This window comes from Perissodus microlepis, chromosome 14, assembly GCF_051167445.1.
Source record: "Perissodus microlepis isolate ML-2025 ecotype Zambia chromosome 14, ASM5116744v1, whole genome shotgun sequence".
Classification (NCBI taxonomy): Eukaryota; Metazoa; Chordata; class Actinopteri; order Cichliformes; family Cichlidae; genus Perissodus; species Perissodus microlepis.
The window spans coordinates 30,334,206-30,346,758 of record NC_140474.1 but is presented as its reverse complement, the minus strand read 5'-3'; the positions used below and the strand labels follow the sequence as shown (position 1 = coordinate 30,346,758).

Genomic DNA, 12,553 nt, shown 5'->3' with positions numbered 1-12,553 from the left:
AAAGCCTAAAGATTTTTCTAACCTCCTTTAAAACTGTCTCAAAAACAAAAAAAAGAAAATCAGTGGAAAGTTTGGAGTTGCTTTATACCACCCATCAACATGTGTGCTCATACTGTGCCCATCTTCACTCCCGTTTTTCCGTTAAAAGCAGTTTCAAGGGAGGGAAAAAAGGTGGTTTGTATTGTGTCCAATAATCGAGTCGGCTCTAATATTACTCCATAAATATGCAGGGACTTAGTGACAGTGACACAGATTGACTTGTAATCGTAACTTGGCTGTTGAGACACCACACAAACCAGGTAGTGATTCAGATTTCCAGTTTTAATCATCACTTCTGTTTTTATTTAAGCAGATATTTCCCATGAGCATTGTACACATCTGGAACCCACAGAGGTCTCCCATAACTATCCAACCACCTTCCCATCTCCATGCAGAGTTTCAGCATCATTCATCACATCAGTTCTGTAATGTCCAGTCTGTCAGCTTGCGGGGAGGGGGGGGGGAGTCTGGGAGTGTAAAAGCAAGAGAGAGAAAGGCGGAGGGAGAGAAGGAGGTGGCTTTTTGTTTCCCCTCCCTAAGAATGGAGAGTCAGAGCAGTCACCAGGCACTGTTCATCTTACACTCCCACTCTAAGAGTTTTGGGTGGATCCAGAAGAGCTGAATGAAGTCTGTCGAGCATCTGAAATCTAGCCACTTACAGGGTCCTGTGCGACTCCCAATACTCTTGATCATCTGTGAGGTATCTGATGCCTCAGTCTCCTGCAGGGTGGGTAAGAGGTAGGGGGGCTTTTAAGGCTGGAAGCTGGTGTAGAGAGTTTCTGCGGCGTGTGGTAGTTGGTTTAACCCACTTCAAAGCATGAATGACAGCTTTGGCAAACACTGCCCTCTGCCAGATCGGAGGACGGAGAGGGGTGGAAGAAAGGAAGAGAGCTAGGGGTTAAAACAAACATAGAATACTTAAAAAGAAATCTTTGCAGGTTGAGTAGGGTGACAGACTGGTACAGGGAGAACTCAGTCCTCAAAATAAAAGCAAATACAACAGCAAACAATCTGACACACACACACACACACACACACACACACACACACACACACACACAAAAAAAAACAGCAAAAGAAAAAAAAATAAAAACAAAAAACGGCAAACAACCAAGTCAATCAAACCATACAAAGTGACATCAGGCCTTTCCAAAGTGACATCAAGTTTCTCTTCCCCCCCCAATTCAATCCCCCTGAACTTAATCAGGTTCATCTCCCATGATTCTGTGTAAACCAGAAAGTTCTCAGTGGCTCCTCTTTATGGCTGGTCAGCAAGGTTAGGGTCCAATCTGAAACTATGACACGGCCCCAAAATCTCAGTCTCAGCCAGTGTGCAGAGACTGTGCCTGTCATTAACCAATGGCTATTTCAGAATTAACATCAGTGACACAGGCAATGATTTCAGCAGCATTATCAGGGGACTGATCGACGTGTACAACATTACAGCACATTCAGAAAATAGAAATGCATGGTGCAGGACAGGTACAAATGGCAACCTTGTACAACGGAAAAGAAAAAAATCAAGTTTGCTTTATACAATCACATTTCTATATTAATGCTGAACATTCCACCACTGAAAAGTTTTACATCTGTTGGACTCGGTACAGCTCATTCCTTGAAGCACCATTGTACAGCAAACATGGAAGTTTGTGATACGACACAGAAACATAGAACAAGTTCTGGGAATAATAATAATAATAATAATAATAATAATAACAACAACAAGCAGGCTCTAGGGCATTACATTTTTATGCGTCACTTTATGAATGCTAATCTCAATCAAATACACTGCAAAGTTTTCACATGTATTACCTAACAACCATGTGCAGAGTTAGACAAGAACCCGAATGATTAAGAGGCAGAAAAAGGGTTGAATAACAGCAGCAGTAGGGGACCCAACCCTGGTATGGAAACTTTTCAAAGTGACCACTCTGGAGCACAGTGGGGGAGAGAGGGATTCTGGAGGGCTTCAAAAAACAAAAACAAACAAGGCAAGGAGAGTGACACACCTCTCTTCCTTCTTTACCACTGAAACACCTCCTACTGAGGGCAGGTATGAGGAAGGAGTGCTGCAGCAAAGAAAAACAAAACAGTCCTGGAGTGCTGATCCTCTCTGTTCCTGTTTGTCCTCTGATCAGATGAGAGTGGGAAAGAAGGAGGTGCACAGAATGAGATGAGAGTTGGTATATGTGAGGTGTGCCCTTTCTTCTCTACCTAGCTTCCTCCCTTCTGTCTTCCCGCTTGGTGCGGATGGGTTGAGAGCCATCAGCAGGCTGCTGGACCCAGTTGTTATCATGGAGTCCAACACGGCAGCCCGGTGTGTCCTTATCTGTACGCCGGCAGCACATCCAGTAGGAACGTCCATAAGGCAGGTCATGGTGGTAAGGTTTGGGGTGCCAACGGCACAAAGAAACATCCCCGCGCTCATATTGTCGCTTACACTGCTTGCAGGGGTCATCTCTATAGAGAGGGTCTTGATTCCACCGTGAATCCACAGCCCGCACCCCATATGTCTCAATCAACACCTTGAAGTAGTGACAGGTGCACTTGAGGGCTGCCAGCGAGCGCGTTGGCAGGTAGCTGAAGATGTTGACCATGATGTGGTCAGGGAGCAGTAGCATGTACTGTCGAGGTTCAAGGAGTCGCTGAATCTGAAAGCGGATTTCCAGGAAGTCATGGGAAACGTGACGGTAGAGGCGACACAGTGAAGGGTCTGAACAGTCTTCTCCAACGCTAGGAGAGTCTGGTCGGGTCGCCCGCTCCCCTGAGCCCATTGCCACTCCTGCCCCAGGACTGTTGTTGTTGGCGCAGTCCAAAGAGCACATTCCTGACCCACTGACAGGGCCCGTTCCTTTTACATCCTCCTCCTCCTCAGCCCGAGGGGGCTGAAGGAAAAAGAGCTGTCCAGGAGGGGGATCGTCACATGAGGGATCAGTAGAGTTTCCAACACCCCCACTGCCCCCTCCCCCATTAGGCATAGCAAAACATACAGTCTCCTCCTGCACATTCTCTGTACTGTCCTTGCCATAAAACACACACTGATCCACAGCACCTGTCACCACCACCTCCACATGGAAACCAGTCACTCGCTCCCTTCCTACACCTACAGCCTTCTTCTCCCCAGAAGAGAGCTCCTGGGTTGGGTCTGGGCTGCCACAGGCCGGCCTGTCAGGGTGATGGAGGTCTCCATCTGGTTTCGGGGTAGCAGTTGTGGCAGCAAGCAGCAGACTACTAGGATCTCTTGATGAGGGACTGACGAGCTGGTATAGGTCACAGGTAATTTTCTCTTTGGCCCTGGCTGCTGCCTGATTACTCCCACCACCACAGCTCATAAACATACAGCGGGACCTGCCAGCTGGCTCCAGTTGAGACCGTGGGTCCAGATTTGACACTCTGAAAGCTATCCTAACCTCACCATGACTGTGGCTGGGGGGTGGAGGTGGTGTTACCGTACCAGACTCACCTCCTCTCCTACACTCCCTTCCCCTGTCTTGATTACAGGACTCTATTCCAGAACCAGGGCCCAGATGAAGCTGATTCTCCAGGTTCTGGGACTCAAAGTGCGCAATGGCCTGGGCAACCCTGAATGACTCCTGCTGCTGCTCCTCAAGCTGCTGGTCTGTCTGGATGGGAGACGACGACTTCTGGACCTCTTTGGAGGGTTGACCACTGGAACTGTCTGACACAAAAACCATAGGAGAGGGGTCTGACACTGTGCCCCGCAGGAGAGTGTGCTGGTGGTGGGTAAGGCCCGGGCTCTGTGTGGTAATAGAGGGCTGGTGGTGGTGTTGGTTACCATGAACACCCACAATCCCTTGAAGGGCCATGGCAGTCCTCTGCTCAACCAAGGCAACCATCTCTGCAACTGAAAGCAGGTCCGTTTCATTCACCCCTCCCAGCTGTGGTTCATCAGGGCTGGGAGGTGTAAGGGAGGGGTCATTGCTGAGAAGTGACTCTGAGGCTTGGGAGCGTGTCGGAGGGTCATAGGATGAACATCGCCTCCGCCTTTTGGCTTTACTGCAGTCAGTTGCCCAGTTACCTTTGACCTGTTTGAAAGAAGAAAAAAAAAATGCATTTAGCTCTTTGTCTTAATTCTAACTAAAATATCTTACAAAAAATAATTTATTTATATATATATATATATATATATATATATATATATATATATATATATATATATATAATAAATACAATACTTCTTTACTGTTTCACCTCCTTACCTTCATTGCACTGGGTCTAGGCTGTCCAGCTCCACTGAACTGGTGCGCAACAAAGAAGGCAATCTTCTCCTTGGTATTACCTGGCTTAATAACATACCAGGTGTCTAACAAAACACGGCCATCTTCCATCTGGGACCCAGAGGAGGGTGGTGTAGGAGGGGCTGAAGGGGGTTGAGTGGCTTGGTTCTGTGTGAGGGAGCTGGAGTCAAGCTCAGGTTCAGGTGGAGTGTTCTCTGAACCCACACCCTCCTCTTCTCCATTCTGCTCGTGCACCCCTACTATCATCCCTACATCTTCATTTCTGGCACCTGAAGAGGGCTCAGACTTGCAGAGGGAGGGGGACCCTGCCACACCACCACCTCCTCCACCACTCCCCCCTGAGCCTGGATTCCTAGCTTTGTTCTGGGAGTAGGTGCCAAAGGGGCGTGGGCACCACAGCCGGATGTGGGAGAAGGTGTCTCGGTCCATCAGGATGCGGACCACCGTTGCATATCGGCATCTACACTGGCCAGCAAACACCCGGAGCTCTCATTGTCGGCTCCCTGTCCTAGAGCCAACCTGATGGGCGCTGGGCATACAACCTACAACGACAGGATAGAGGGAAAAGGGAGTAGAAGAGGAAAGAAGAAGAGAAAAAGTTAAACTGCAGTTCGCCAGTGTTCATCAGTGCTGAGATCAAGTCAGATAATCAATGGCCAACTGGGGCTGTCCTCAACAGCTGCTGTGAAGTATTCACAGAGTTCACATTCAGCGCCGCTAAACGGGTGAGAACAGAACAATCATCCTACTGCTGTTGGACTAATCACAACTGGTCTGTCTCCTACTCTGGCCAAACCTGATTAAGCTGTTACATTTGCTACTGTGCACCAAGATCATCTCACTTGCTTTGGAGCCTCTAAAATCGAATTAAAGGGATTCCATTTCAGGTTTGGGGTCTGTGGCCTGCAGATGAAAGGGATGAAAGACAGAACACAAAAGTGCCAAATGGACGCTCCTCTCTCTCCCCCGCTCCCGCTGCATCTCCAGGCTTCAAAGAGGACTTAATAGAAGGCAAAACAGGGAGGAGCATGCAGGCATATGATGGATCTATTTTTAGCAAACAGCAGAGAAGGCGGGTTAGTAGTGAAACTGTTGTAGTCCTTTTCCCTGTCCTCACCCTTTTCTCCCTGCCAAGGAGCGTATGCTGCAGGCTAAGAGGGAAAGCCTTTAGTCCACCCAGCATGCTTTGCATCAGCAGCTATGCCAGCTGTATGGACTGCCAGGAACGTGCCGGCACACTTAAAGAACAAGTGGCAACAGAGCAACATGTTTGGCACACTGCTAACCTGAAAGTGTCCACGACATCTGAGAACAGCTTGAATAATTACACCTCATCTGTCAGTCGTAAGCAATATGTTTAAACTGTTAAAGCAGACCTGACTGTAACCACAGAAATACAGATGTAAAAACTGACCACCCACCCCAGCTTAAATGTAGTTTGAATTATGTTTGATTCGTTCACTGACCCTTCACAAATGGCAATATTTTGTTAAAAACGACTGTCAGACTATGATGACGGGGACATCCTGACCCCTATATAAATAATGTGAAGACTCTAGAGCACTGCATTAGGGCTGCCACGATTAGTCGACTAGTCACGATTACTATTAAAATCGTCGACGACTAATCTAATAGTTAACATGTCGTTTGAAGCTTTGTAAGATCCCAAAAGACGCAAGAATAAGTAGGATTTAAGAGTAATAACGATATATAAGAGCAGACACATGCTGGTGCAATAAGCTGTACGTTTTACGCCCAATGGAGGCAGGATCTGATTAATCGACTAATCGCAAAAATAATCGGTGACTAGTTGACTATCAAAATAATCGTTTGTGACAGCCCTACACTGCATGAGAAGTTTTTACAGCCATGGCAAAATGAGACAACAGCAGTAACAACTGCTCGCTGTGTTGAACACCATGTTGACATGTCTAGTTGTCATACTATAAATGATATCAACAACTGAGCCCTCTCTTGCTTCTTGTGTGGCGTGTCTGCTCAGATCTCGCTCCAGTGAGGTTTTCACAAAAAGCAGCTTTGTTTATCTGTAATTAACTTTCTGTGTTTAACTTTTGATTGACTGCTACAGTACCCGTTTGGTGCTGAAGTTCATCTATGTCATGCACGGTTCTCCTGAGGTTGCATCCACCCTTTTTCATTCAGTTATGATTAATGTTTCTTGCGATTTCCTCCACCCATTCTTATAAAGGGTGACAGGGGAGATTATTCTACTACAGGCCATAATAAACATTCCCAGATAGAACAACAAGTTGGCACTGTGCAAAAGCTGGTGATCATCTATGTATTGTAATCCCAACTGCTAAGGAGAAATGGCCATTTAAGTTCATACAGGGTGTGTTTTAATGGATCACATAAACTAGAGTGGTTGGCAGTTCTCGAACCTACCTTGCCTGATAACACAGCTAATTGAAGACCTGTTTACTGTATGACTGTTTTTTACCAAACCCTGCTTTCCATTTTCGTTGGTTGTGCCTCTCGTCTGACACACTGGATGGGTGGTGCTTTGTACATTTGGACTAATGGAATAGCTCAGAGAGGTGCAAAAACCAAACACCGCCCACACAGTGTGGTGAACCAATTCAAACGCTTCCTCTATAATCACACAGCAACAACACGGCTAAGAGCTGAGATTATACTGTTGTGAGGAATAAAAAAAAGCTAGCGAGCCCTTTTTCCTGCCTCGCTCCACGACCCCTTACAGATGTCTATTGAACGCTTTTATTCTCGGCCTCCTTTTTATCCATTTCTCTCTCCATATTCTCACTGCAAGCAATCCATCTTTCATACCTTACTGGATGGCATAATAAGAGGGGTCAGAAGAGAGAATGCCTGCCCACAGCAGCAATCTATTATGAAGTCTCTCACACGCAACACATCAGCCACTTTAAACTGCAGACCAGACTTTATAGCACCTACATTCCTGTAAATATAAAAATGGCAATTAAAAAATAAAAATCTAAAAACATTTTTTAAATACAAAAACCCCACACACAACCAACAAAAACAAAAAAGTCACATTTTTATTTTTGTATTTTCCTTCTACTTTCCTACCTATAAGGAAACTAACAAAAAACAGAATGAAAAGAAGGTTGGAGAAAACCCTCTTTCTCTATTCGTGGATGTGTTGGCACTGGCAAAGAACAAAACTGCTCAGTTCTATGAAAATCTGGCAAGCAGTGGGACTCAGCCAGGTTGCTCCTCTGGGTTTTAGCAAGTCTATTCTTTTACTTCCTGCTCTCTGTATTCACTCACTGTATTCTCCGTTTCCATAAAGCTTAACAGGCAGTTCCACTGATATTGCATAACTCCTTGCATCTGTTGTCAGATGACTGACTAATAGTACATCAGAACACGAATGCAACCAGACAGCCCAGGTGAACAGCAATTTCCAGTCTGTGTATGCTAAATAAGTATACATTTAAATGACAACACATTAATTGTTTGACCAGTTTAACTCTTTCTTTAAGGAGACATCATAGAGATATGAAGGTGATTCATTTAGTTATGACGGTGATTTAGTCAATTATGAAACTTTGAAGTTAACCTGTCATCTTAACTATTCCAGGGGTGTAACAATTCTGACACAAACTGCAAATGACACACTGCATCATATTTCAACATCCTCAAATGATCATGCCCCATGATTATTGCCCTTCTGAGTCTACATTTGTGTTATTGGGCCACATTACAGTGCACTGCAGTACAATGCAGAACACTAATAACAATTGATTCACAACTCAACTGTGAGTATGCACAAAGAAAAGAGCTTACACATTTATTCTGTTATGCTGTGTGTCAAGATGTAAAAATGTATAAATCTCAAATGTTATTGGCTGTGCTATACACCTATTTTTGGCTTTAAAAGTAGTCTTTTTGCCACACTACTAATGAGAGGCAAAAGCACATCAGTTTATACAAGAAAAGCACACCAATATATACTGCTGCAGCTATTTATAGCACTCACTACAAGCTATCCTCAATAATTATCACCACCACAAGAAAAAGAAGCAGCAGCAGCTGTCTAATAAACCTAAATTCACAATATGTTATTTGTAATATTTGTAATGAACTTTGTGAATAGCAAGTTGTATGTTTATTTAGCCATGTTTGTAAAAACTAACAGTGATAAATATGATGATTAAAAATTCATCTTAAAATCAGTTTGCTCAAAAAAAACAAACAAAAACAAACAAACGTATATGCGTGGACTTGTGTATACTTGAGGTCTGCACATAAAGAGCGTGTGTGAGAGAAGGTGTACTCCTGTTTTGTTTTTATACATCAAGGCCTAGACAAAGCTGGAGATTAATTTCTCTTTCAGTTATAATATTTTGTACTAGACTGACCAGCTATTGTAAGTTATTCCCTATTCATTAGAGCCAGTTGCTGCGAATAAAAGCTTGGTTTTACGCATCCTGTAACAAACTAATCCCTCTAAACCTGTCCCAACATAAAGGTAGCGACTGATACCACCAATTCTTTTAACTGTGCGTTTACATACACAAACTGCCAAATAAACAAAAAAAGAATAAAAACAACAATAATGACTTAGTGCATGTAGAAAGTACACACCGAACTCCACAGCCTAGATGTAAACACCAGGTAAGACATGGACAATATGAGCTACTGCCCCATCTCATGCAATGATGGTGCTACTGAAGCCTACTGAAGAAATGTCAACTACACAACTGCAAAAGCAAATGTTTTACACAATATAGCTCCACACAACACATATATATAAAAGGTATTTATTTGCTCGCAAAATCCTGCTGTTAGAACAAATTTGCAGGTTTGACCTTTTACATCAAAACTCCATTTCTGCTGAAGGGACTCATTTCCCTATACAAATGAAGAGCAGTTTCACTCTCACCAGGTGAGCACAGTTCTGAACACACAGTGTACTACATCCCTGTAAACTCTAATTTAAGGTTTAACGAGGCGGATTAGCAGATGCTGAACCAAAGCATTTAACTTAAGATGGTGTTGCTGTTTTTCCCTTTAAGGCTGTCAGCTCCTGGTCTAATGCCATCTTTGCAAAGAAGTCAGCCTGAATAACACTGAGTGAGAGTAACTCAAACTCCTTCCAACCATCCTCCAGATCTCCCGCTCTCTTTTTCACAGCATTTCAGCCAGACGGGCAAAAGCTGACGAATGATGGGACCCAAGCATGCCAAAAAGCCTTAGCTCAATCTCCCTCCCTGCATGAAGACAATGCAACAGACGAGCAGCCAGCAGGCCAGCTTTGCTGCAAACTGTCAACACAACAATAGGGCAGAGCGCACTGCTCCAGCAGTCTGCCCAGGAACATTACGTGAGAGCAGGCTTTCTGTCTGGACACCTGGGGAGTGTGGCTGAGTGGACTGCAGGACTCACTGCGTTTGTGTCTGCACGTTTGTGCTGAAACATCACAAATTAGACTGTGATGCAAGTTTTGATTCAATCACAAAGGCCACTGTGTCAACAGTGTTATCCAACTGAACATCTGAAAGGACGAGGGCAAATCAAACACCCGCAAACAAAATCACATCAAACTGAACTCCGTTTAAGATGGACTTTTTAAAATAGAGTTTAAGCTACAGTCACAAAAACAGATTTCCTTTAGACTTCTTCATATGGGTTTATAAAACAAACAACATTATACGAAATAGAAGTTTATTTTATTTTCTATCGCAGTGCATATATCTAGATATTTGTGCCACGGAGTATTTAGTCTTCGCTATCGGAGGCCTGCAGGTTATCCCTTACCTTTCCTAGTTGTGTTTAAGGTAACCAAACAACTCTGAAAACTAGCTGAAATACTGCCAACCTCTCCACACTCTCAACCAACAAGTGGGACATCACAAAACACCATCGCCAGCAACAAATACTCTTATTTTTGTTGTTGTTATTATTGTAATCAGTTGATGCTCGTTATCATCTCAATGTCTTTGGGAATCCAGTAGCTGGCTGAGCAAGCAGCAAACAGTTAGCTTACACAGCGGCGTAGTAACGTAAAAATTCCCAACACCTTATTGGCCAAGTTTCCAACACTTTAATAATTAACATAACCTAACGTCGAGGGTAACCTAAAAAATCTTCTACAGACTTGAATACTTCATATAGATTATTAACGAGTAGTCACACATAGCAAACAGGTCGGTTAGTAGCTACCAAGGTTGCTAGCTGAATAGCACAACTTACCTGCATAATAACATGACAGCGCTTGCTAGCAAGCTACGATTTTTAAATAAGACCCCGAGCGTTGTATTTTGGCAGCTGGCTTACCTCAGTGGTTTTAACTGAAGCAGACAACCTTCTTAACCAACAGGCTGTCGATGACAAGTGTCTCCTCGCTGAATTTCGCTCCAACCAGATCAGTCTGTCTGGTCAAATGCAGGTGACACGAGTTAACTATCCGTGTCCACGTAGCTAAGCTAGCTCACTCGCAGGCTAACGTCGTCATTAGCCAGCAGCTACTTTCTATTTATCAACCTTGTCTTAGTGGTGGCAGCCAACGGGGATGGCGTGCTTGTCAGCTCTCTGGACACAGTCTAGCTGACCGTAGGCCTTGTTAGGACTATCAACAGCCGCTCGACCACTATCTATTTAGAAGTGACACGAGCTTTTACGGTATGTTCTCGGGGATACCAAAATAATCAGTGTCAAAACGGCGAGATGAGGAAGGCCATCTTGTTGACAAGCAGCTGCATAAGACCCGCAGCCAATAGGGATGCAGAGTCGGTGGTGTGCCCATATATGGCGTATGCACAGCTCCCTCCCTCTGCCGCCCCCTGCACCTCCCGCTCCATCCACGCTCTCTACACTGGACCACACTGTAAAAACGCAACATCAAAAGGTCACTGTGTCAAAGACAGGTGGGAAAATCCATATAGGCACATTTCCACTCATTCCACACCAGCGTGACGTTCACCGTGACGATCACTCTGCACCTTTTCTATACTTTCTGTGACTTAATATGTCCAAATCAGCATTTTTCATTTTTTGGCTAGATAATCATTTGCATATTGTCATATCTTCTACAATTTGTTTGTATTTGTTTTTTTAAATTTCCATTGTGGAAGTCCTCCTGCTGTTATCCGACACATCTCATTGTTCACAATCATGTTCTGCAAGCTGAAATCAACAATGTTGTGCCAAATTGACTGATTTGTTTCAATTTTTATACCCAGTTTCCAACACTGTCTTGTGCCGCAGTGACCCAGTTTGGTTACAGGGATCATTAAAGTTTCATTTTATCTTCCAAAAGCTGTAGGTGTGTCCAAGTAAATAAAACTCACAGCAGCACTGGCTGTTACTCACTACTATATTTAAAATACTCTCACACACCCATAATGCACACACATAATTAAATGCTGTCTCAGATAAATATAGATTGTGTATTATAGTGGTCAGTATCTTTTGCACATTTGCTTTTCAGAAACAGCTGTGTAAAAGCCTCCAGCAGCACCGTGTCAGTCCAGCAGAGGGCTAGATGCCGCAGCTTTATGTGTGCATAAATGTCAGCATCTTTTTTGCTTATGTCATCACTATCAATGTCTGCTTTACTTAAAAAACAAAAACAAAAAAACAACTATTCTTTGACTTAATCTGTGCTATACTGCTTGTTGGGCCAAGTATCTGGTAATCTACTTGGAAACATTGGAAAACACTGTTGAAAGGCATACTGGTGTTTTGATGATATGGTTTATGGTACTATTTACCCCCGGGATCAAAATCTTTCATAAATGTTCAGCTGAGTTGAGATCTGGTGACTGCACAGGCTGTATCATATGATTTCCATGATTTTCACACTCATCAAACCATTCAGAGACTTTTTAGGTCCTATGGATTGGGGCACTGTCGTTCTATTGGGCCAGAAATGTTGCATCACAGGTCTATTCAAAGCAGCTTTATATAAATTTTCAGTGACCTTTCTATCTTAATTCAATTAATTTCAGTTCAATTCTATTTATATAGCACCAAACAACAAGTACTTGGCAACAGTGGGAAAAACTCCCATTTATAACAGGGAGAAAACTCTGGCAAAACCAGACTCAGGTTGAGTCAGCCATCAGCCACAACTGTTCGGGGTGATGGGTTAGGTCTCAGTCTCGGTGGACCAGTGGAACCATATCATGCCAGTATCATATATGTGACAGGATCCAGTGACATACCAGCGTGTAACTTAAAGTGTAACTCATCAGGTAGCAGAACTATCCATAAAATATCCATATCTATAAAAAGAACCAATTGTT

The 12,553-nt window shown here is 43.8% G+C and overlaps 1 protein-coding gene across 1 annotated transcript; it reads right to left on the bottom strand.

Moving 5' to 3' along the window:
- Nucleotides 1–306: 306 nt before the first annotated feature.
- Nucleotides 307–11,026, bottom strand: fbxo46 (F-box protein 46). Its single transcript, XM_084950376.1, has 3 exons — nt 10,584–11,026; nt 4,260–4,840; nt 307–4,085 (listed from the first exon to the last, which is right to left on the bottom strand). The coding sequence occupies exons 2-3, from the start codon at nt 4,725–4,727 to the stop codon at nt 2,250–2,252; spliced, it is 2,304 nt and encodes a 767-aa protein (XP_084806502.1). The 5' UTR covers nt 4,728–4,840; nt 10,584–11,026; the 3' UTR covers nt 307–2,249.
- Nucleotides 11,027–12,553: the final 1,527 nt, after the last annotated feature.